The sequence below is a fragment of the Loxodonta africana genome, chromosome 9 (genome assembly GCF_030014295.1).
Source record: "Loxodonta africana isolate mLoxAfr1 chromosome 9, mLoxAfr1.hap2, whole genome shotgun sequence".
Lineage (NCBI taxonomy): Eukaryota > Metazoa > Chordata > Mammalia > Proboscidea > Elephantidae > Loxodonta > Loxodonta africana.
In genome coordinates, this window is record NC_087350.1 from 123,954,309 (window position 1) to 123,979,547 (window position 25,239).

Consider the following 25,239-nt stretch of genomic DNA (forward strand, 5'->3'; position numbering starts at 1 on the left):
ACAACACTGGGAATCATGGCCTGGCCAAATTGATACACACATAATTCAATCCATGACATGGAGTTTATTAAAGAAGTAGCAGGTTATGATTCAGGATCAACTTGTAAGTAACAGAAATAGCTTAGGATACAGTTCTTCAATCAGGACAGCTTCTTCCTGGCCGTGCCTGCAGGCATGCATCTCTCTTGGCCCCCTGAGGACAGGCTCCTCTAGGCTCCCTGAGAACAGACTCCTCTTGGCCCCTTCAGGACAGTCTTCTCTTGGCCCTGGCATCTGCCCTGCTTGTGCAAGTATTAGAAAGCTTATTGGCTCCACCAATAAGTGCCTGGAGGCACCCCACTCTGCCAGGAAGCCTCCTGCCTGAAGATGCTTAACTCTCTTGCTCTGTGGGTTGGCAAGCCCACTGCATCCATCTGCCAATCCTGTGTCTCTGCCATCTTGTGCTGTCTTCAGTGTTACAGCTCTCTCTGTCTCCTGGGTCTAGGAGGTTCTCAGTACAGGGACCCCGAGTCCGAAGGATGTGCTCCACTCCTGGCCCTTCTTCTTGATGGTAGTGAAGTCCCCCTCAGCCTCTAAGGATTGGCTCTCTTTAAGCCTAGCAGGATGGCAAAACTGACTAATCCCCTCCAAGGGTTCCATGCACCTGATTTAAATAGTCCCACCCCAAGGGTTCTGTGTATCTTACTTGCATTATTAGCAGGATGTCCAATCCCCTTGGTGGACCACAAGCACCTTATTTGCAGTTTCACTCAATCATTTTGTGGGATTCACAAGGCCATAGCTAGAAAGGCCATATTAAAGCAATTCACTGTACTGCAAAACCAGATTGGCTAAAGGAGCAGTCAGTCCTAATGATTTTCACCCAAAGACCCACTCAGACTACTACCCCTCTCCCTCTTTTCTTCCTCTGGGTTCCTTGACTGGGGTACTCACAGCAATGCCTTCACTCCCTCTCACTCCCTATCTCTGGATGGAGCCCAGCAGCTTGTCACCATCAGTGACAATCCCACAGGGTAAGCCCTTCTCCCAAAGGTGTTTCTTTCCTCACCTGCCAAGGCCTGTACTGCCCTCATTGCCCTCCACCCCTCATCTCTCCTTTGAGTTGCTCTGTGGTTTCTCCCCTCCTCTGATTCCCTAAATGCAGAGATGCTTGTCAACTCAGTGCTGTTCTCACTTCTCTGATTGATACTCCTAAAGTTTTGGCTCACTTACAGGCCAGTGACTTCCAAAATTTGGCCTCCCAAACATTTGAGCACTTAGTGGGTGACAGGATCTATGTCATCTCTGGGGACAAGGAGAAGAATGGTCTCCAAGCTGGGACCTCTGGCAGAAGGTGGCCACATAATCTCTCCTGAGAGTGTCACCAGGTTGGTGGTGAAGGGGCAGGAGCTGATGCGAGGAAATTACTTCTTCCTATGGGATCATGGGACCAGGATTATCCAGCAGAATCTGGAAGGTCAGGGAAGAAAACTTAGGGCAGAGTGTTCTAGGTGAAGCAGTGAGAATGTTGGATGAAGTCTGGGGTGGTAAGAATGTAGGGTGTGGGATAGAAGGTGCTAGAGAGCTGGCAGGGGCAAGGCTGAGGCTCTCTTTCAAGGGGGAATGAGGAGCTGCCAGAGGGGCTTCAAAAGCAGGGAAGGGACATGAGTCATGATCAGAGCTCTGCTTTGTTGTGTTGAGCATGTCTGTAGGGAGTGGTGTGGGAACGAATGAGGAAGAAGTAGTTTAAGATATAAGAAAAAGATGGGCTTTTCTAAACAAGGTGTTCCTCCAAATTTAAATCCACTCTGCTATAAACACAGCAGTAAGGTAATAAATATATTTAAAAATCGAATGGACCTAGCCAATCTGAGACAATTTTATGGACTGGAAATGGAACAGAAACATACAGTGGCAAGAGATAACAGAGACCTTGCCTTCCAGGATGTAGATCTGGGAAGAGGCAGGGCCTGGATGTGTGGCTTGGCTGGCTCTGAGGACTGAGAAAGGGGCCTTGGTCCTTCTAACGAGGCTGAGGAAAGTTGAGGACTGATTATGGCTGGAGGAGGCCTAGAAGGGTGCAAGGGTAGGACCAGGGCCAACAGCTGGCTCAGGGCTAGGCCTATGAGTCCCACAAGACAGCTCAGGAACAGAACTGTGAGACCCCAGGATGGGAGCTCCCTGCTTTTGAATGGGGTAGGGGCCTGGGGGGTGTGTGATGGGGAAAAAACAACTGCAAACTAAAACATGAAAATAACTGACATCACAGAAGATGGCCAACAGAATCTACAGTTGGAAAGTGAAAGTACTCCTAAAGAAAAAGAAATAGTGGAACAAATGCAAAAGACTTAAAAATAAATATATATGATGGTCTTATATAGAGGAGATCCCAAAACAAACAAACAAAAAACTATTAAAGCTAATAAATGAATTTAGCAAAGTTGCAGGATACAAAGTCAACACACAAAAATCAGTTGTATTTCTGTACACTAGTAATATCAAGCCGAAAAGGAAATTACAAAAATGATTCCATTTACAGTAGCATCAAAAAGAATAAAATACTTAGGAATAAATTTAACCAAAGAGGTGAAAGACTTGTACACTGAAAATGACAAAACATTGCTGAAAGAAATTAAAGAAGATATAAACAAATGGAAAGACATCCCGTGTTCTTGGATCGGAAGACTTAATATTGTTAAGATGACAATATTACTCAAAGTGATAAACAGATTTGAAGCAATGCCTACCAAAATTCCAATGGTGCTTTTCACAGAAATAGAAAAACTCATCATACAATTCATAAAGAATTTCAATGGATCCAGAAAAGCCAAAGCAGTCTTGAAAAAGAGGAACAAACTTGGAGGATTCACACTTCTGATCGCAAAACTTAGTACAAAGCTGCAGTAATAAACATTGTGTGGTACTGACATAAGGATAGACATAGAGTACAACGAAATAAAACAGAAAGTTCAGAAATAAACCTTCACATATATGGTCAATTGATATTCAGCAGGGCTGCCAAGAGTATTTAGTGGGGAAAGGACAGTCTTTTCAACAAACAGTGCTGAGAAAACTGTTAAGCAAGAACTCTTTACTCAGTGGTTAAGAGCGAGGCAGCTAACCAAAAGGTCGGCTGTTTGAATCCACCAGCTGCTCCTTGGAAACCTTATGGGCCAGTTCTACTCTGTCCTATAGGGTCGCTATGAGTCGGAATTGACTTGATAGCAATGGGATTTTTTTTTTTTAATCCTTCAAGAATGAAGAAGCAATCAAGACATTCCCAAATAATCAAAATCTGAGTTTGTTACTACTAGATTTTCCCTACAAATCATGGTAAGAGGAGTCTTTCAGGCTGAAAAGAAAGGATACTACAAAGTAACTTGAAGCTATATGAAGATATAAAGAACACTGGTAAAGTTAACTACATAGGTAAATATAAAGGACAGTTTGGGTCTGTAATTTCATTTTTTCCTGAACGATTTAAAGGACAAATACAGAAAACAATAATTATAAATGCATGTTAATGGGTGTACAGTGTCTAGAGAGGTCATCTATAACAGCAACATAAAGGGATGGGGATTTGTAGGAGTGTTTGTATACTGTTCAAACTGAAGTACAGCTATTCAACTAGATGTTAACATTCGTTTAAAATGCTAATCTTAATTCACAAGTAACCACTAGGAAAAAAACTTTAAAAATATACAGAAAAGGAAAGAAGAGAATAAAAATGGTACACTTCAAAAAATCAACTAAATGCACACACTGAAAGATAGTGATAGTGGAATTGAGGAACCAAAAGCGTGTAAGACGTACAGAAAACAAATAGCTAAACAGCAGGAGAAATGATCCAACTGAATGCAGAAATTATCAAGCAATAACATTAATATCACACACAAGTAAGATTTTGCTGAAGATCATTCAAAAGTACCTGCAGCATCAACAGAGAACTTCCAGAAACTCGAGCCTGTGTCTCACATACTTACGACATGTTGTCAGGAGGGATCAGTCCCTGGAGAAAGACATTGTGCTTGGTAGGGAGGAGGGTCAGTGACAAAGAGGAAGACCCTCAATGAGAGGGGCTGACACAGTGGCTGCAACAATGGGCTCAGGCATAGCGGGGCTCTGGGGATGGTGTGGGACCAAGCAGTGTTTTGTTCTGTGGTACATAGGGTCGCTATGAGTCAGAATCGACTCGACAGCACCTAATGACAACAACAACAACAACAATCTTTTACAGAAGCAGACTGCCACATCTTTCTCCTGAGGAACAGCTGATGGCTTCCAACCACCGACATTTCAGTTAGCAGCTTAGCACTTATCCGCTGCACCATCAGGGCTTCTTCATCATGGACTAGAAGATATTTCTATTCTGGACTATAGGGTTGCTATGAGTCAGAATCTACTCGACGGCAGTGGGTTTTTGTTTTGTTTGTAGGTGTATATGTGTGTGGTGTGGTATAGACCTGTAAGACCCGGATCCTCACCAGCTCCAGGGTGGAGGGTGCCTGCAGGGAGAAATCGTGGGTGGTGGGACCAGGAACTCCAGCACAGAGGACTCCAGCTTTATCCTCAGCATTTCATTTCTTAAAAAACATGACAAAATGGTAATAGTTTCCATTATGTGTGGTGCACACATGAGTGTTTTGTTATTTTATCCTTTTGTACTTTTTCAAAAATAAAGACATAAAAGCAGCGTTTTGCTGCCCTCACAGCCAGGGCTTACCAGAAGTCAAAGGCCCTGCTTATGGAATGTGGCCTCAGCAGCCCAGGCCCCTCTCTGGGCCCCAGCTGTAAGCAGATGTTAGGCGGCTCTGGAGGTCCATGAGCTTCTGTCTCTCCAGCCTGCTTTAGCTTCTTGGTGCCTGACCTCACTGCTGTGTTTTTCCTCCTTGTCTTTTCCCACCTCCTCTCCCTGCTTGGAGTGCCGTTTCCAATCCTGGCTGAGAATCTAGCACTTCTTCATCTTTTCAGGCCTGACCCAGCTCAGCAGCTGTCTCCTGGAGGTCTTTCTGGAGGACCCTGGGCTACCTTAAGCTCCAGAAGCACCATCCTCTGAAAACTGTGTATGTGTGCACATGTATCCACATGTGTGCACCCATGCACGCACATATATGTGTCATGTTTCATGTATGTGTATGTGCACGTGTCTGTGTGCTTGTGCGTGGGTGGATACGGTGAGACAGGCATACGCTGTGGTGTTATCTCCACAGATCCTGACCGGAGAGGACTGGAATGCAGTGATGTATCACGGCATCGAATCACAAGGTGGAGTCAGCAAAGGCATGTTCTCATCTTTTTACTTCATTGTCCTGACGTTGTTTGGAAATTGTATCCTTCCGTGGGCTGGGGTTGGGGTAGCGGGTGCTCAGCCTGGATGGCCTCCCTCATCTTCCCTGTGGCTGCCCTTGGCCCCTCCAGGATGAAGCACACAGTGCTGGGTGTGAAGAGCACTTTAGGATAGTGGGTGCTAGGCACGAGATTCAGGTTCTTACACAGTGCAAGTCGTGGAAGCTGCGCAATTACTCCGAGTGGTGAATGTAGTCTCAGGGCAGATGGAGGCCACAGGAAGCTTGGGTCAGGCGCTGTGGGCCACAGCCCTGGGAACATGCAGGGGCAGTGAGGCTATTCTTAACTTAATTGAGTAATTAATTACTTTTTAGCCCTGGGCTTTTAAAACCATCCCTGCTGATACTGTAGCACCTGCAGGGAAATAGAAAGGTTTTCTGTAGGAGGGAGACCAATGCGGCTGTGTGGGGCTTCTGAGGAAGTCGGTAAGCCATGGTGAGAAGAGCCAGATCCAGGGGAGTCAAGAAGGAAGAGACGGTGGGGCTAATGCCTTTGCAAGGTGGAAGGAGGGCTAGGAAGGTCCTGGGCCAAGGGGCTGTCCAGGCTGGAGGGTCCCAGGGGCTCAGATAAGCATGGGAGCCCTCTGGGGGCAGTTAAAGCACAGACTAGGGCCACCCTAGGTCTGACTCCCCGGTCTGGACCCAAAAAGGAGCATTAACAAGCACCCGGGGACACTGAGGCCTGGGACCTACCTTGAGAACCACATGGCAGAGGATCCTGTGGCAGAAGAGAGATCAGTTTATGTCTTCCTGACCAACACCACTCTGCTGTCGCCTCTTGGGCACTCCCCGTCTGTCCATCCTGTCTCTGCTGCCCCAGCACTTGGGACTATTTCTCTCAGCTTCTGTCTCCATGTAGGAATCTCTTCTAGGCTGGCCTAGGTGGGGTCCCCCCTATTAATTATCCTCCTGTGCCACCCCATGTCATAACTATGGCATGCCCCCTGCTGAGCAGCCATAGGTTCTGGGACCCTTGGGGGATTGCATCCTTTCCAGGAAGCTGAGTGTGAGTCCCAGGAGGGGAGACCCAGGGGCCTGAGGGGGCCAACTTGCTTTGGAGAAGGGGGCTGGGCTGGGGCTGGTGCAGGAGGAAACAGGTGTGAGTGGGGCTGTCAGATGGAAGGAGGCTGCAGGGTTCCTCGGACAGGGACCAGGGATTGGTACCCACCTTGCTACAGCTGAACTTTGGCCTGCTCGTTCCGGCCAGGAAAGCGGCCTTCACGTGCTCTGTATGTGCACCCTCCTGCTCAGTTCCAAAGACCTTGTCCTCAGGCCCCTGGGGGTTGGCGTCCATGGGTGTGGACAGTGCTGGGCCTAAGCAGACTTGCCTGTAAGTCCTTGGGTGGGAGCTCACCCGGGACCCAGGCAGAGATGGGTCAGCAGATCATCACTGTTGTCATCACAGGGACTGTGCTTGCATTTCCTTCTGGCCCAGAGCCAGAGAACAGCTTCAGCTGGCAAAGGCCAAGTCTCTGGGGCTGTGGTTACAGGCAATAATTCTGTGGAACACGTGGCAATATCTGGAGATACTTTTGGTTGTTACAACCTGGGGTGGGGGTGCTACTGGAATCTCGTGGATGGAGGCCAGGGACGCTGCTCAGCACCCTGCAATGTACGAGATGGCCTCCACAGCAGAGAGGGATCTGGCCCAGGGTCTCAGGGCTGCGATGGGGACGCCCACAGAATGAGGACACTGACACAGGCACGGGCAATGTCAGTGGAGGTGGTTGGGGAGTGTGGTCTGGCAGGAAGGGCGTGGGAGACAGCACCAAGGGAACCCTTGACTTGGGACATTTCTTGAACCTGGGTTTCTCATGAGACTCCCAGGAGGGGCCAGTGGGACTGGTGCTGGTCCATTGTAGGCTCTCAGTAGTGGTGAGCAGTTTCCATGTCTTACACATTGTGAGAACCTACCTCTTGTGCTCACCCCAGAAAGAGAGCCTCTCGGGGAGACGGTGCCAAGACTTCACCCTGGAGAAGGAAGGGAGAAAAGTCTTCTGCTACTGGGGTCTGCAGCCTCAGACCTGGGGTGCTTTTGCCCACAGGACCAGGAGGTGATATGGCCCCACCTGGAGCTGATGAAGCAGGGGCTGCAGAAAGCTTTCTACAGTGGCCAGAATGGAGAGAGGTGGCCAGAATGCCACTGGAGAAGCTATGGCAGGGTGCTGCGCATAGCCACCGCATGCCTGGAAGGGCTCCTGTGGTCAGTGGGTGAGGGTGGGCAGTGTGAGGCAGAGTGAAGGAGGGACTGGGAAGATGGGTGACCAGAGGTCTGGATGTGGACAGAGCATCTGGGGGATGCCCAGATTAGAGGCTGGAGGCTTGTGGTGTTGCTGGTGGAAACCCCAGGTTCTGCTCAGTGTGACCCGTCTCAGCCAATAAATAAGAGACTGAGCTGGGAGAGCAGAAAGGCACCTTTATTTCATTGCACAAGGCAAGTAGACAGTCATGGCTGCTGCTGCCAAGACTGCTCAGCAAGGGCAAGGGGAAAGGTTATTTTTAAGGGTTTTACAAGTGGGAAGCTCATACAAGTTACATCAGCAACATTCTTAATCACTATGCAGGCGCAATGGGGTTTACATATAACTTCATGCATTGTATGTTCAGAAAATGGCGGTTAGACTCCACCCAGAGGTGGGGAGGTTATGATGCATGAGGCATTTAATGAGCTGAAAGGTTATCCTGAGTGTCAACATGGTGCCCAAACTGGTTTTCGCCAATTTCCTCTAGTTTGGGGGCAGCAGTTTAGAAGAGGAGAACCAGGGTTCTAATGTAAAGTTTACAGGGCATGCCAAGCAAAGGAACCAGGATTCTAAAGCAAAGTATGGGGTGTGCCAAGCAAGCTGCTTGAGGCAGTGGAATTTTCCATAGCCTAGGGACCTCTGTCCTATTCCTTCCTTTTCTTTTTTGGACATTGGTCATTGAGGACCAGTGTCTATTCTGAACCAAGTCTGGCTTGGAATTGTTTGGCATGTTCTCAGGGAGGGGGCAAATATAGGATACAGGCTTGAACAGTTGGCCTTTTTAACCAGAACGTGCAGGTAGGGATGCATTGTACACAACAGCAGGAGCATATACCTATGATCATTATTAACACTATAAAAGCAACCGGTGATTTTAACCATCCTAAATTGAGTAACCATGATGTCAGCCAGCTAAAATCAGGACCCGAAGGCATCATTAATTGTTTGGCCGTCTCATGATCTTGTTGTAGTTGTCTAACTACTGAGTTCACCTTTTCTTGGTCATTTTCAATCTGTCTAGAGGGATTGACTAAAGAACAACAGCTAGCGTAGATGTGTATACAAACTCCTCTGTCAGAAGCTATCATTAGATCTAAGGCAACCCGGTTTTGTAGAACTATGGTTTCAAAGGAGTCAACTTCAGACTGCAAAGTCTGGGTCAAGCTTTTGGTGGTATTGGCTACTGTCTCAAGTGACAGAGATACATTCTTAATGAACTGGTACAGGATATGAATGTCATCATAATTTTTCCCAACCCCGAGCATTGGGAGTAGCACCCTCTGTGCCTTTTGCCAAGCATTCTTAGTAATATCTATTGTTTCTCTTTTAAACCTACGGGTGCTTCTGGTGGAATAGAGAACCTCTTCTAGGGGGAATAAATGTATGCCTCCTGCCCATGTTCAGCCTGGTGTATATTTGCCAGTATGACTAGCTGGCCGTGTTTTATAGGTTAAATGCCCATCCAGCCATTAAAATCTTTGGTGTCTTAATGAGTAGGCTTTAGGGGGAAATTGGAAGACTGCTTTTACAATGCTTTGATCAGTTACATTGTGCCCTAGTTTTTCTAACATAACTGTCCCATTTAAAAAAGATGTTGATCTTGAATTTAGTCCATGTTTGGTTAGCATAGATCCAGATAGCGTTGCATTGTGTCCACTGTTGAGGCATTATGGGTAGAATGTCACTGTATGCATCAAGCTGCTGGAGAGTCAGACCTCACAGTGGTGTATTGAACTCTGCCTAGGGTTTTATTTTTATTTATTAATTGTACCTCCTCTCTTCTTTAAGCCAGTAAATTGGATGGAGAGGCACAGGGATTATCGGTAACCCTTGCCCTACATGCGAAGGGGAGTATGAACAAATCCAGCAATCGTTACCCCGTGCAGTATGGTTTACAACTGCCTGGTACAACCTACGAAGAACATGGAAATCCCGTCCAGCGTTTACACAGAGGGCGGCTCCTAGGAATAACCACACTACCCTGTTCGTGGTTGAGTCTGCTCACTGAAAGGCCTACAGCAATCTGACCTGTTCAAGTAAAGTATACAGGTGTAGGAGACAGAATACTAACACCAAGGTTATTGGGAGTGTTAAGAGTCTTTGGGGGATCCCACCTATGCAAGAGAGTGTCGAGAAAACGAGTGCTTAAGGTCCTCGACTGGCTCACAAGTCCAGTTCTCACAGCTCTGACAAATTCATCCCTGTGGCGGTTTTCTTTACTTGAATATGGTGGATCCAAGCTTTAAGCCTGTTGAGTTTGACAGCTGTTGGGGTAGCCAAGAGAACTTCAAAGGGGCCAGTCCACTTCTGGTAAAGGGGGTTGGCTTTCCATGCCTTGAGAAGGACCCAGTCACCAGGCTGGAATGGATGAAGGGGCACCTCTGGCTTAGGCAGGCTTCTCAGGTGAGCATATCTGTTGAGAGAAGACAGAGCCATCCAAAGAGACTGCAAGTATTTGGTAACTTGAACATTTCCAATCTCATGGAGGGAGGGAGGTTGGTCATTATTAAGGCAAGCTACATTGGTCATACTGGGGTTCTCTAATAAAGGGTGCCCGTTTATAGTAGTTCAAATTGACTAAGTTTTAGTTTGCCTGTAGGGGCAGACTGAACTTTCAGGAGGGCCATAGGCAGTGCCTTTGTCCATACCAGTTGGTCTCTTGGCACAGCTTTGCTACGTGTCTGTTCAGAGTATGGTTTGCCCGCTCTACTTTACCACTAGACTAGGGTTTCCAGGTTGTGTGTAAGTTCTAATTAATGCCCAGGGCGGTTGCCACTGATTGCACCGCCAAGGCCATAAAATGGGGCCTGTTGTCACTGCCAGTGGAGACAGGAAGCCTGAATCAAGGGATGATTTCATTCAAGAGGTGCTTCACAACCTTGATGGCCTTTTCAGTCTTGCAAGGAAAATCTTCAACCCAATTAGTGAAGGTGTTGATAAAGACTGGCAGATATTTGTAATTCCCAGGAGCTCGAGGTATCTCAGTGAAATCCACCTGCCAGTCATCTCCAGGCATTTCCCTAGTTCGCTGGACCTCTGGGGGGCTTCAGAAGCGTTCTTGGGGCTATTTTTTTGTGCAGGTGGGGCAGCTCTTTACCACTGCCGAAATAGGGGTGTGGACCTTTGGTCCAATTAGATGTCTCTTAACGCAATCATGTAGTCCATTGCGTCCATAATGGGTGGACTGGTGGGTTCTCTGTAGGACAGGGTGCATGAGTTTTGGTGGAATGAAAATCTTTCCATGGGGGATGTACAGCCATCCATCCTTGATTAGAGTGACCCCCCCCGCCCCCGCCCCAGGTTTTGGCAATATCTTTATCTTGTTGGGAATAGTCTAGGTGGAGGTCAGGTGGTGTTAATTCCAAATGGGGAATTAGCAGGGCTACTACAATAGTTTCTGTTGAATTGCAGCTTTCTTTGCTGCTTCATCTGCTCTGTAATTGCCCTTGGCCACTGTGGTGTCTTCTTTCTGATGCCCTCTGCACTGTAATACCATTACTTGGGAGTTAGGAGAATGGCTTGTAAAAGTTGTAAGATCTCTTGAGAATATTTAATGTCCTTACCTCCTGCTGTTAGGAGCCCTCTTTCCTTCCACATTGCCCTGTGTGCATGCAATACCCCAAATATGTACGTGGAATCAGTATAAATAGTTTTTTGTTTACTTTTGGCAATTCTAAGGGCCTGCAGCATGTCAGTGAGCTCAGCCTTCTGGGCAGAGGTAAGAGGGGAAGCTCATTAGCCTCTAGACTCTCTTCCAAAGTAAGTACCTCATATCCAGCTTTTCTTTCTTCTTGTTCCATGTAACTGCTTTCGTTGGTGAACAGTTCAAGGTCTGGGTTTTGGAGTGGCTGGACAGCGAGGTTAGGTTGACTGGCATATACCAGGTCAAAAGTCTTTAGGAAATCATGTTCCTTGTCTTGCTTTGGCAAGGTGGGCAGTAGGGTGGCTGAATTTAGACTGGTAGCTTCTCGTAGGGTAATGGCTGGGTCATCTAACAGTGCCCCTTGGTACTGGGCCATTTGCCCTGGGTAGATCCAATGTGACCCTCTCTGCTCTAAGATGGTCAGAACTGAGTGAGGCACGGCTCAGCCCAAAAGGTTGGCCAAGGATGAGTTTTTCAGCTTCCTTGATGATTAATATTGCTGCCACTACTGCCTGAAGGCACGCCGGCCATCCTCTGGTGCCTGGGCCTAACTGCTTTGAGAAGCATGCCACCAGCTGCTTCCAAGTCCCGAGAGTCTGGGTAAGTACCCTGGCCACCACTCTGGCAGACTCATGTACAAACAGGTCAAAAGGTTTATTCACATCAGGGAGCCCTAAGGCCAGGGCCTCTATTGACTTTGTTTTAAAGGTATCAAAAGCCTGTTGTTCTATCCCAGTCCATTCTAAGTCATCTGTGTCTTTTCCCTCCAAGGCTTGGTATAAAAGCTTGGCAATAAGTCTGAAATTTAGGATTGAGATACAGCAAAAACCAGCCATTCCCAAAAAGCCTTGGAGCTGTCTCCAATTGGTAGGGGCTGCCAATCTACAGATAGCATCTTTTGGGGCAGGGAGGAGTTCTCGCCGTCCCTGTCTGATTTTAAAACCCAGATAATTCACCTCCTTTTGGTTGACCTGAGCTTTTTCTTCCAAGACCCAATACCCTGCATTTCCCAGGAAGTTCAAAACTTCTGTGGTGTTCTGGACTGAGTTGTACTCAATGCAACTGGCCATGAGTAGGTCATCTACGTATTGAAGGAGGACACCATTCGTCAGGGTCAGTTGTCTCAGTTTTGGGGCCAAAGCTGACCCAAAAAGAGTAGGGACTGTTTTTAAAGCCCTGTGGGAGGACTTGCCAGCACAGCTGCTGTTTATGTCCTGTTCCTGGGTCCTCGCACTTGAAGGCAAGATTTCCTGACTTTTGTCCTCCACTTGGATGCAAAAGAAAGTATCCTCCAGGTCTAGCACAGTGAGCCTGGAAAAGATGGGCAACAAGGCTGATAGCAGGGTATACGGGTTGGGAACTACAGGGTAAAACGTGGCTGTTACCTGGTTGATGGCTCACAGATCCTGAACAAACTGGCATTCTCCGTTTTTCTTCTTCACCAGGAGGATGGGGTTGTTGAACTGTGACTGACATGGTCTGAACAGTCCATGTTTCAGGCAACTGGTGATGATTTTTCCCGGTGCCTGTTCGGCCTCAGCCCAGATAGGGTATTGCTGAATTTGGGGGAAGGGGAAGCTATGCCAGGTAGGAGATCAACTGCCACTGGGGGAATGTTTTTGGCACATCCTGGCACCTTGTTGGCCCATACCTGTGGGACCACTGCTTCCTTAATGTCTGGTGCTACCGATCCCTGGTGGTGTCCTTCTGTGCTATAGTTGGTGAGTGACCTGGCAATCTGTAGTTACCATCCATTCTCTGGTGATACCTCTATTTGCACGGTCCCTTTATCAAAAGAAATTTGTGCTAGGGGAATGGGACAGTCAGGCATGTAGAGAAAAGAGTGTGTTAATGATTTCACTTGTATGGAGCAGGTTAGAGGCTGGAAGAAGGGAGGGTTCTCCCTCTTACCTGAGACTCCTATGACCAATGCAGTTTGTTTCCTCAGGGCTTTTTTCTGGGTCAGGACAGAGTGGGTTGCTCCAGTATCCACTAGAAATGGTACAGGTTCCCCCTGCCCCCGCCTCCCCTACCTTCATTATAACCAGAGGCTCAGGTAGGGGATTTGCCTCTGGTCCTCCTCAATCCAAATCTTCCCTCATTGGCATCATTGGGGCACTGGGCAGCCCCAGGCTCTTTCTTACCTTTGGGTAGGAGTTTAGGACATTCTTTCTTCCAGTGTCCTCTCTCTTTGCACCAGGTGCACTGGTCTCAGCTGAATGGGGTTCTGGACCTCTCACCTCCTTCTCTCCTCATGGGCTCTCCTTTTCTTGGGCCACCAGGATATGGATCATTTTCCCACAAGGCAGTGGCCAGGAATGCAATCTGTCTCTTCTGACCAGCGATCTTTCTCCTTTCCTGTTCCTGGTCCCAATTAGAATATACCTGGTAGGCAAGATTGACAAGTCTTGAGATCCCCAACTCCACACCTTCCAACAGTTTTTGGCATTTTCTCTGTATATCTGGGGCTCTCTGCCCTATAAAAATTGTATTCACCATGTGAATGTTTTTGGGACTCTCAGTGTCCATGTCTGTGAACTGTCTAAAAGTCTCATAAATTCTTTCCAGAAACTTAGAGGGATTTTCATTTGGCTCTCATTTGATCCCATATATTTTGCCAAGGTTTTTTGTTTAGCTACCCCCTTCTTCAACCCTTCTAAAAGGCACTCCCTATGCTAAGCAAGGCGGGTCCATCCCTCAGCTGTATTCTGATCCCAGGCAGGGTCCTCTGTTCTCTTAGGGTCTTCCCAATACCTGGGACAATGGTTTTTCCAGTTATAAAGATCACCTGTTAAAAAAGACCATGCCGGCATCTCCTGCCAGGACTTGTTGGAGGGGGGCACATGCCCCTGGGCTTGGCTGTGCTATGGCTATCCCAAGAATTGGTCACCCTTGTTTTACTTTTGTTTTCCCTTGTCACCAAATTTGGGCACCTAAAGACCATTCTGGTGGTGAGCCCAATGCCAGAGTGGAAGGGTTTAGGAGGGGTGGATATAGAGACAGAGAGGGTTTAGTGACAGGAATCGTTGCCAGTGCAGCTCCTTCTCCTGGAATGGAAGCATAAGGGGGCGGTGATACCAGCATGCAACAGCAACAAGGATTCTTCCTCAGCATCAGAGCGAGGACTGGTAGTTGCGATCCTCCTGCCTCTTTCTGGACTAGAACTTTAGATTTCTTCTGCAATCCCTTGTCCCAATATAGAATCATAAAGGCTTCCACATAGTGTTTTTCATCCCATTTACCCTTGTGAGTATAGAAAAGATCAAGTTGGAGGATAGTATTGTAATTTAGAGACCCATTTTCTAGCCATTCCCCTCCATGTGCTGATTTATACCATGGCCAGGCAGTGTTGCAAAGGAAAATAATTTTCGTCTTTTTCATGAGGATTAGTCCAAAATATTTCCAGTTCATAAGGATGCATCCTAAGGGGCTGCAGTTGGGGGTCCCTTGAATATTCCCAGTTCCCTGGGCACACACATATGCCTTACACACTCACACAACCTAGTTCAGTGCACCAACCTAATAACAGATACCTAGAACCTTTTACAGCCTCAATCAATTCCTCCTGCTTCTTGGGACTCTTCTAAGGCCTTACCTAGGTACTTACCAAATAACCCAGGCACATTTCATGTCTCCCACAGAGTCACCATTGGGTCCAAGGTGGATCAGCTTTCAGGGCTGCTCCAAGGTCTCCAGGAGAAATCTCCTGGTGGTACCAGATATGGGAGCTGGTCTGTTGTCTGATCCACCTCTGGACTGAGCAGATGACTCCTGGCCGGCTTTGCATAAATGTTGCCGGGTGCAAACCCCAGGCTCTGCTTGGCATGACTCGTCTCAGCTAATAAAAGAGAGACCAAGATGGGCGAGTAGAAAGGCGCTTTTATTTCATTGCACAAGAAAAGGAGTCAGTCACGGTTGCCACTGCCAAGACTGCTCAGCAGGGGCGAGGGGAAATGTTACTTTTAAGGAGTTTACAAGTAGGACGTTCATACGAGTTACATCAGCAACATTCTCAATCATACTACGCAGGCGCAATGGGGTTTATATGTAACTTCATGCATCGCATGTTCTGAAAATGGCGGTTAGACTCCACCCAGAGGTGGGGAGGTTACAGTGGCTGAGGAATTTAATAAACTAAAAGGTTATCCTGAATGTCAACATGGTGCCTAAACCAATTTCCTCTAGTTTTGGGGCAGCAGTTAAAGAGAGGGAAACCAGGATTCTAATGTAAAGCTACAGGGTGTGCCAAGCAAAGGAATCAGTGTTCTAATGTAGAGCTACGGGCATGCCAAACAAACTGCTTGAGGCAGTGGAATTTTCCACAGCCTGGAGACCCCTGGCTTAGTGGGGATCGGGCAATGAAGACCCCATTTTCCACAGGGAAAGCAGTGGCTTAGCTGTGTGGGAGGGTGTCTGCCCAAGCAGAAGTGTAACCAAGTTATGGCAGGAATGACAGGTATTACGCCAACCCTGGGTGTGTGGTGCCACTGAGCAGTTTCTATTAACCTGGTATGGCCAGCAGTATATCTACAGAAAATGGCACTTGTGGCAAATGTTGAAATTGCACCCGTCCAAACATCTGACACTCTTCTTTTAGATAACTTTACCATAATATCAGCCCAAAAATACAAGTCAAGCTTGTTAATCTTGTAATTAACTCTTTACCATGCTTGAAGAAGAACATTGGGCCTTATTGGGTTAATAAAAACTGTTCAGTGGTGCCATGAGCCCAGGGCTGGTGCAATATCCTAGATACACCACTGGCAGAAGTTCCCTTCCTTAGCTGGAGCCAACTAGACACTCTGCTCAACGTCTTCCTGGCTATTGCAGTGGACAACCTCGCCAACGCCCAGGAGCTAACTAAGGTATGTAGGTAGGAAAGTCACCTGCAGCCCCTGGGTGTGGGGGGATGGGGTCAGGTCCACACCATAAGGAAGCCACCTGATTTCAGGTGTTGGGGGTGGGGGTAGGTTCACATGGTAGGGGTGAAGCTGCAGGACTATGAGAAGAGCCAGGCCCTGGGTGAAGGCCTTATATGACCACTGTCCAGGCAGAGGTCCTGGACAGGCAAAGGTTAAGATGCCACTCAAGGGTGCAAGGAATATATCATAGGAAGCTTGGAGAGACTCTGTGCCAGGCAGGCTGACTCCCAAAAAGTCACTACCTAGGAAGAGTCACCTAAATAGGCAAGATGGAGTGTGGGGAGCCAAAGGGGCTGGCAAGAGATGCAGCTGGAGAAGTGAGAGCAGGGGCCATCTGGTTGCGGGAGTGGGAGGCATGAAAGGCTTTGGTTGGTGTGGGTGTGATGTGGGGGAGTGTCGCACAAAAAAAATGAGAGGAATGGACAGGTGGGCTTTAGGAAACTTCCAGCTGTACAGCCCGTAAACGTCAGAGAAGCAACACCCCTGTGAGTCCTGGAGTGGGAGGGGACACCTGTGGGCCATGCTGGGCAGGAGGGGACATCATGGGCTGCCCCAGGTGGGGAGGGGACATCTGTGCACATCCTTGGGTGAGAGGGGACACCTGTGGGTCATCCTGGGCAGCTGGACTCTAGCAGTCCATGGGCTATGCCTCCCCAGTGTGACCCAGTGGGGCCTCAGGAGCAGCCTGGCTGCCGCTGTCTCCACCTCTTTGTGCTTCTGCTAGAGGCTCAGCAGGAGAGCCTCTGCCTGACACTGCCCAGTGGGCGCCTGACACTGCCCAGTGGGTGCCACCACTAGTCTTTCATCCCTGAGCTGCAGTGAGGCGGGGGGGCTGTGGTTACACAATCTGCTCTGTGATTTCCCTGCAGAGGACACAGCTGCCGCCACCTCGTCACCTGCACCCCTGTGGCCCTAACCACAGTGCAGCTAGGCTGCTCTCAGGTTTCATTCGAGAACTAGTGACTCAGTTGGCTCTGGGTTGGTCTCTGCCCAGCTGAGAGGGTAGCTCTGAGCTTGGTTTCATGTGCCCAGGCTAGACCCTCTCAGGGTGTTGAAGGAAGTTGCTGCCCACGTCCCAAATATCCCCCTGTGTGCTGTCTACCTGGGCACATCTGTGTGTAACCTCTCTGTGTGCTCCTGCCCTGCACACAGCTGTGCAGGTGTCTGCATGTGTGGGCATCCCCACCTGTGCATATCTGCCCACCAGCACTGTCCAAGGCTCTCAGCCCTTCCATGTTCTGGGACTGAGATGGACTCAGCCATCCCTAGGAAGGCAGTTCAGACCATCTGCAGCAACTAGCAATGCAGGTGTGGGTGCAGGTATGGCGTAACCCAGCAGAGCATTGCTGGGGGGCAGCACTCCACGTAGAGGCATGGCCCATATGAGTGCCTGTGGCCAGCCTGCACCTAGTGGTCTCTGCAGGGCGCCCTCCCTTTGCTTCTGCTCCCTTTGCTGCAGCTACCTGGTAGATGAAGGCATCAGCAGGTGCTTTTAGGGAGCAGGTGGAAGGAAAGGAGTGATGAGTTTGGGGTTTGACTGAAGAGTCTGAGGCACTGTGGGATAGTCAAGCAGTTGGGTACCTGGGGCTAGAGCCGGGGAAGGAGGTTGGGCAGAAGCACAGGTTTGTGGTCATGGGCTGTGAACATCAGCTGGGGCCTGGGAGATATACCTGGTAAGGAGATAGTGTTAAGGAAGGAGCCTTGGAACTTCACCCAGAGCACCAGCAAAGGCATGTAGGCCACAAGGCTGCAGAGAGCCTCAGTGGGGCTGGGGCTCTGTGAGCTGTTTGAATGGCTGTGGGCAGCCTGTGACCGCAGGAGCTACCACACCAGTAAGGAGGCAACAAGGACAGAGGTCCAGGAGAAGAGGTGAGGTTGGTGGGGCAGACACCAGACTCTGAGGTGTAACTGGAGGTTTCTGTGATCCAACAGGATGAAGAGGAGATGGAAGAAGCAGCCAATCAGAAGCTTGCTCTGCAAAAGGCCAAAGAAGTGGCTGAAGTCAGCCCCATGTCTGCCGCAAACATCTCCATTGCAGCGTAAGGCTCTTGGGAGCATGTGGTGGGGCTGGGGCTAGGCGTCCCCAGGGTCCTTCTTCTGGAGGCTTCTTCAGAGGGCCCCTTGGCTGGAGCCCTTCCCTGGAAGCTGTGAATGAATCCCAGCTCTCCTTGCCCACAGGAGCCTCTGCACAAAGGGCCCACCAGGGCAGCCTGTGCTGGGGCAGGGGCGCAAAGCCAAGGCTTATGTCGAGGTGGGCATTGGGCTCATTGTGGACATTCGGTTCCATGGACAGGTACCTGGAAGGGCCCAGCAGGACTGGGCTTTCCCCCCTTGTGAGCCCTGGCCCCCACCTCACCCTGACGTTGGTTTGGGGTGAGTAGCAGTCTAAGACAGTCACAGTGTGTGTTACACAAGGCTCTTCTAGAGTGTATCTTTTGAGCTGAGGGACTATCAGTGGTGCCTTAGTGGCCCAAGGGACTTAAGCAGCTTTAAAAATGTCTTGCCAGGGTTTGGTATTGGGACAGGCTGGAAAGGGACGGCCAAGGTGATGCTCTGTAGTGGGAAGAGATGAGGGTGGGTCTGGGGCTTCCATGTGGGGCTCCCTGTTCAGAGCTAAGGCCCACAGTGGGATGGGGAAAGGTCTTCTGGGGAATGAGAGGTATGGAGGAGGCATGAAAGTCTGGCCCAAGGCCTGGCCTCAGGGTGGACTGTGGAAGAACACAGACACCCTTCTCCTGTTAGAGTCTGTGCTCTGGGCCAGGCTGAATCCAGCCCCAGAGCTGTGGGCTCTGTCTTCAAGGTTCACTGGGCATGGTGGGCTCCATACCCACTGCCCCACACACCGCCCTTTGCCGTGCTGGTTGATGCCCCCAGCTTTGCAGCAGGCCTCTCCCTTTCTGTGAGCACAGTGGCCACAGTGCCAGCAACAACCATCAGCACGTCTGTGGGTGATGTTTGTGACAGGAGCACATGTGCATATGTGTGCACTGCTGACACAAATAAATTGCTAGGCACTTGTGTTTTGTATGTGCCCACTGCACATGTTGGGAGAGAATGTGCACGTGAGAGACTGTGTAAATATGTGTGAGCATGTGAGTGTGCATGTTATGGATACGAGTACATTGGTGCATCGATGTGTATGGATGTGTGGGGGGTGTGAGTGAGTGTGTGCATGTGTGGGACGATGTGAGTGTGTGTGAATGTGAGGCTGTGTCAGTGTAAGTGTGAGTTTGAGTGTGTGTGTGCACGTATGTGCGTGTGAGTGTGTGAATATGTGTGCGTGTGTAAGTGTGGGTGTGTGTAGCAACCCTCTTCCTGCCTGGCGGTTGTTGGGGAGAGGCGTGTTTCCTAGGAAAGAGTTTGCAGAGGGCTTTCGCCCTATCTCTAAGCCAGGCAGGAAGCGCTGGCCTCTAGGGAGAGGAAGCTAGTGGAGGGCCTGGGGTGGTGAGGCTGGGAGGGCCTGGGGAAAGCCGTGGACTCAGCAGTGGCTGCTTGGCCAGCTGCTGGCATGTTCAAGGCTTATTGTTTAGTTGGTCAGTTGTCTGGACAATTCATTTATTTGGTTGGTTAGTCATTTAGTGGATTTAATTTGGCCACCTGTTCCCGGGTTGGTGGTGACTGGCAGATGTACCTTCAGGCCGCTGTCACGAGAGCTCTTGGGCTGGGTGGGATCTGCCATTGAGGAACAACAGGTGATGTTTGATCTGCCCAGCTCCCGGCTCACATGGGCTGTGGGTTTGTTTGGCATTGGCCTTCTCTGATGTTCTCGGAGGCTGGAGCTGCCCGATTCCCAGGGTGTGCCCAGGGAGGCTCCTTCCGTTAGCCTGAGACTCCTGAGAGGAGAGGAAGAGCCAGGTGCAGCCATCTCACTGGAAGGGAGCCTGAGCCCTTCCTCCACTTGCTTCTTGTCCTTGCTCGGAGCATCTGTCTTTCAGGAGCAGGGGCCCTGAGGAGTCCACCTTTACTCCTGTCCTCTTGGCCTCGAGAGGCCTGGGCTGTCCTGACCTGCTGCTGCAACGGCCAGTCTGTAAATGTGTACCCCCTACCCCCCGCCAGCACAGGTATCTTCGATGCCCACTGCTGGCCTCACCACCACACTGGTTCTTACACAGGAAAGGGTAGTTCCTTACTTTTGGAAATGGGGTTCCCCAGGGGTCTCTAGGTACCCCCCTCAGTGGGCTCCAGGTGAGGCACCAGCTCATCCCGTTTCTACCTCACACGTGAGACAGAGCAGCCAGCTTGGGGCAGCCTGGGTGCACCTTGGCATTGGCCCTTGGGGCTCCTGTTCTGCTCTCCCTTTAGGCTGGCTGGGGTCTCCTTAGTCTTCCTCCTTAGTCCAGTGTTGCAGTCAGTCTGATTTGACTGGCAACACCGTGGGAATCAGCCCTACAGGTGAAGGCACAGGGTGAAGCCTGTGTCCCAGGCATGTGGGGTGGGGCAGTGCCCCTTTTCATGCCGCAATCTGTTGCCTGTGTTGGGATGAGACTCCCAGGGCCGGCAGCAGCTACTCGGGCCCTGGCATCTGTCTGGCTTCCTGGTGAGTTGTGCTGGTTGGGACAATGGGTCTGGTACTCTACAAGGAACCCTGGGCCACGCAGCAGGGCAGGGAAGTGCTACAGGTAAGGACACCCTAGCTCCTGAGCTAGCCTCCTCTGTACTTCTGTGAAGGCCAGGAGAGGGGTCACCTCGGTGCCACAGGGTCAGTGGTCCCAGCCTGGCAGGAGGCAGGCCTGGAGCTCTGTGAGTGCATACATGCACACCCCGGCATTTGGGCACACACATGTGCCTGTATTTGGAACTGTAGGAGATGTGGGCATGTGTGGAGGAAGACGGCCTCTGAGGGAATCACTCATTTTCTGGCCACTTGCGGGATCCGCTTGTGCTCACCTCAGTCTCCTGTTCTGTGTAGGCAGGAAGAAAAGCACTTGCTTTTTCCTCTCGATGTCTCTTGCCTAGAGGACACGGCTGGCGCACTGCCCAACAGGACGCACACGGATGCTGCTGTGCCCGCGCCAGCCCTCTTGTGTCTCTCAGCGCTCTCTCTGGTTTCTCACTTTTGTTTTGTTCTGTTTCTTGCATGTGCAGTTTTGTAAAGCAAACTCGAGGTACTGTATCTCGCAGCTCATCCGTCTCCAGCGTAAACTCACCGTGAGTCGCTCTGTTACAATATTCCACCCATGGCTTCATGATAACTACACGCCAACACCCTCCACTCCTAACTCTGCTTGCCCCTCAAGTCATCGCTTCATGGGCAGCTCTCGGGAGGCCTCCCTGTGGCCGGGCGGGAGAGCGGGCCACTGTTCTTGCTCCTGGCCTGGTCTCAGGCCAGTCTGAGCCAGACCCTTGGTTTCTGTCTGAGTGTCTGTTGTTTGTCCCATGTGCCCTTGCTCTGGGTCTTGAGTGCTTCTGCTTCTCCTGAGCTGCCTGCTTGAGCAGCACTCTCTCCCTGGGTCCATGCGGCATTGAATGTCAGCTTGGACAACAGGGCTTCAGAGAGTGGGTGGTAGCAGAGAGCGACTGCTAGTGGTTCCCAGGGGCGCTTGTGGGGTCCTCGCTGCCCGCCTCCTAACTTGGAGGGCTCCCCAGGACACCCTAGCTCTAGGTCAGGTGGATCTGCTATCTGGGTGCAAGGCTGGCTTTAGACTGGCTAGAGGCCAAGGCAGAGCCATGCAAGCCAGGGCTTCTCCTGAGGGTGAGCCAAGTCCTTTGCGGGGCTGTGAGGTTGGGTACAGTCAAACTCCCGACAAAGGTCCATTCCAGGTTCAGGTGAGGGATGGTGGGGGCTCCTGCACCCTGAACCTTGAGCTTCATGGCAGTCAGTGGGGAGTTTTCTGTACCCCAGAGGCTGACAGGTTGGTTCACACAGTGGAATGAGGTAGATGTGGGTGTCAGTGGTGATACGCCGGGTGCGACTTCGTGGCCTCAGCCGTTACAGTGACCAGTTATCTGAGCCCAGAACCAGGGCGGGGCTGCCCCCAGGCCCTCAAAGGCTCTCTGAGTCCTCCCATATTATAGAGCTGCCCTGCAGCCAGGGCCTGTGCCCCAGGGCCTGAAAAGTAAGCCTTTGCATAAGTTCTTTGGTTAGAGATACCACAGATGCGGCTGGAGCCAAAGTGGCTCCTGCCTCACTCACATGTGCTCGTGCTGCTGGCCAGCTTGGAGGCCAGGAAGAGAGTGTGAGAGACGAGTGTGGCTTCCTGAGCCCAAACCCGGGCCTCCGTGTCATATAGGGCCAGGACAGAGGCAGTCCAAGGCTGCGTGTGCAGATGACGACAGGGTTGTGGGGATGCGGACATGGAGGGTCCCTGATGGAGAGGATGCAGAGACACAGGGACAGGGACATGGGGATGGGAACCCAGGGACGGAGTGTGGATGGACCCTGATGGGGAGAAGATGGGGATGCAGGGATGGGGTGTGGACAGACCCAATGGTAAGGAAATGAGAACGCGGGGATGGGAACACCAGGGACAGGGCGTGTACGGACCTGACGGGGACGGGGGGACTGGGAGATGGAGACATGGAGGGACCAGCTGCCCTTGTCCAGACTGCTCAGTGTCATGTCCATTACTTGCTCCTTTTTTTAGGGAGGACTGAGGTGCCTGCAGCCTCCGAACCTTCTACCCAGCTGACGGCCGAGCTCTCGTATTGTACTGTCCCTGGAAGAGGGCGAGCTGACCTGGGACGGGGGGCAGTGCTGTGCGTGTGCGCCCACCTGGCCACACACACAGACCCCAGCCCCAGTTGCCTGCACTGCCCACCGTCCAGGCCCATTGCTGGCTTTTGGGTGATTAAGACCTGAGGCTATGTGGCCACTGCCGATCCTTGGGGCCCCCATGCCTGGAAATACCCTTTCCCATTGGCATCTATGCATGGCTCAGAGTCAAACCCTATTTTTGGTCCCAGCAAGGCAAGGGTCCTGTTGCAGGGTGCCCTCTGACTGGAAGCAGCACAGCCTTGAGTGTCCAAGGAGGCGGGGGATGTCTGGGGCAGCAGCTGCTGCCTGCACGTAGCCCACTCACCCCTGGGCTCCTTGGTGAGGGACCGACATCCTTCTCTGCTTGCTGATAACTCACGGGGGCTGCCCAAAGCAGCTGTCCCCTTCTGGAGTGGATGTCCCCCATCAGGGCAGGGTGGGATCCATCCGCTGCAGGGCTCAGCCCTTCCCGCCCCAGCAACTCTGTCTGTGCAGGCCAGGGAGGACTGGCCTCCCTAGGGCACGTGGGGCTCCTCCCTTCCCCCCACGTCTGCTTCTGGCCGCATCACTGTCCTGGGGGCCTGAGAAACTGGTGAATCCATGAGTTTCCTGAGGTTGTAAGGGCTGAGGCCTATGGCTCAGCACATCTACTGTGTGAGTGACCTACAGACGATGCCACCATGCTGGGCACAGGGGCTTTCGGGACTGAGGGGGAGTCTGGCCTTGACAAGCGTTCAGCGTGGCCAAGGTGGGTGACGGGCCAGGCTGCCTGCCCGGGAGTCAGCAATGAGCAGAGGGCACAGGACTCCCTGTGCCATGTGCTGAGGGGGCCACGCCTGGTGCTGCAGCCAGGAGCAGGAAGCTTGGTGACACCAGCCCTGACTTCTGGGCTCCTGTGGGAACAAACATTAGGGCTGACCAGTGCCGGGAGCTGCCTCAGCCCATGTTTGCCCTGAGAAAATTACCTTCCCCATCCTGGCTACTGTTCTCTCCACACCGGGACCCACTACTCTCTGATCCCTCACTCACAGCCCTCTTGCCTCTCCTAGTCCTGCCCTGATCCTCTGCACCCTGAGGAGGGTTCTCAAGGGCTCCCCTGTTCCCCCTGGTGTCAACTCTGCCATCTCTCCATTGCTGTGTGTCCATCTGTGGCTGTCCCTTCATGAGGCAGACAGGTGGGGGATCAGGCAGACAGGGGCAGGTGCTCACCTCTACCTCTCTCCCCAGGAGGCAGCAGAACTCAGCCAAGGCACGGTCAGTGTGGGAGCAACGGGCCAGCCAGCTGCGGCTGCAGAACCTGCGGGCCAGCTGTGAGGCACTGTACAGTGAGATGGACCCTGAGGAGCGACTGCACTTCGCCGCCACACGCCACCTGCGACCTGACATGAAGACACACCTGGATCGGCCCCTAGTGGTGGAGCCTGGCCGTGAGGCACCTCGGGAGGGCTTTGAGTCCTCTGAGCCTGCCCGCCCGCCGTCAGGCCTTGCTGCCGAGGGCCCTGACCTGTCCCGACGGCACCACCGCCACCGTGACAAGGATAAGACCCCGGTCCCCACAGTGGCCGGTGCTGAGCAGGACAGACCTGAGGCTCCCAAGGCTGAGAACGGGGAGCTGGGGGGCCGGGAGGAGCGACCCCGGTCACACCGCAGCCGCAGCAAGGAGCCCACAGGCCCCCGAGAAGGCCGGAGTGAGCGGCCCCGAGGCCCAGGCCTTGAGGGCAGTGGCCGGCGCCACCATCGGCGAGGCTCCCCAGAAGAGGCAACTGAGAAGGAGCCCCGGCGTCACCACGCCCACCGGCACGTGCTGGACCAGGCCCGGGAGGGCACCGGAGCCAAGGGCGAGCGGCGAGCGCGGCACCGCGGAGGCCCCCGTGCTGCCCCCAGGGAGGCTGATAGCACGGAGGAACCGGCTCGGCGGCATAGGGCCCGGCACAAGGTGCTGTCCAAGCATGACTCTCTGGAGAAGGAAGCTGTGGAGAAGGAGAGTGAGCATCTGGACAAGGACAAGGACAGGGACAAGGAGCTCCGGAACCACCAGTCCAAGTGAGTGACGGGGTGGGTGGGTGCTGGGGGCGTGGGCACTGGTGCCCTGTCTGTGGAGTGGGTGGCAGCCCCACCACGCAGAGCTGACGTGTGAGGGTCCAAGGACTACATTGTCAGGAAGCGGCTGCCAGTGTTTGAAGGGACCTGTGGGAGAGAGGCTTGGGGGGAATTGTGGCATAGATTGGGGACATTCTGACTTGTGAAAGTTGGGAGAGGGCGGAACAAGGGGGTCAGGGGAATGGAAATGGCAGCGCTGTGAAAGAGGGAGAAGCAGGAGACCCAGAGGCTGATGGCCAGGCTGTGAGGTGGCTGTGACCAAGAGGACCCAAGCTGCATTGCCCACTCCCTGGGTCTCGGTGAGAGCCTTGGG

General features: G+C 51.7%; 1 protein-coding gene across 1 annotated transcript in view; it reads left to right on the forward strand.

Annotated features, from left to right (window-relative positions):
* The window catches only part of CACNA1B (calcium voltage-gated channel subunit alpha1 B), a 308,079-nt gene that overhangs the window by 134,115 nt on the left and 148,725 nt on the right, over positions 1–25,239 (forward strand). The window contains exons 16-19 of the mRNA XM_064290825.1: positions 5,190–5,307; positions 16,008–16,075; positions 18,065–18,171; positions 24,054–24,869. Coding sequence (XP_064146895.1) covers positions 5,190–5,307; positions 16,008–16,075; positions 18,065–18,171; positions 24,054–24,869 — 1,109 coding nt within the window. The remainder of the gene's footprint in view (positions 1–5,189; positions 5,308–16,007; positions 16,076–18,064; positions 18,172–24,053; positions 24,870–25,239) is intronic.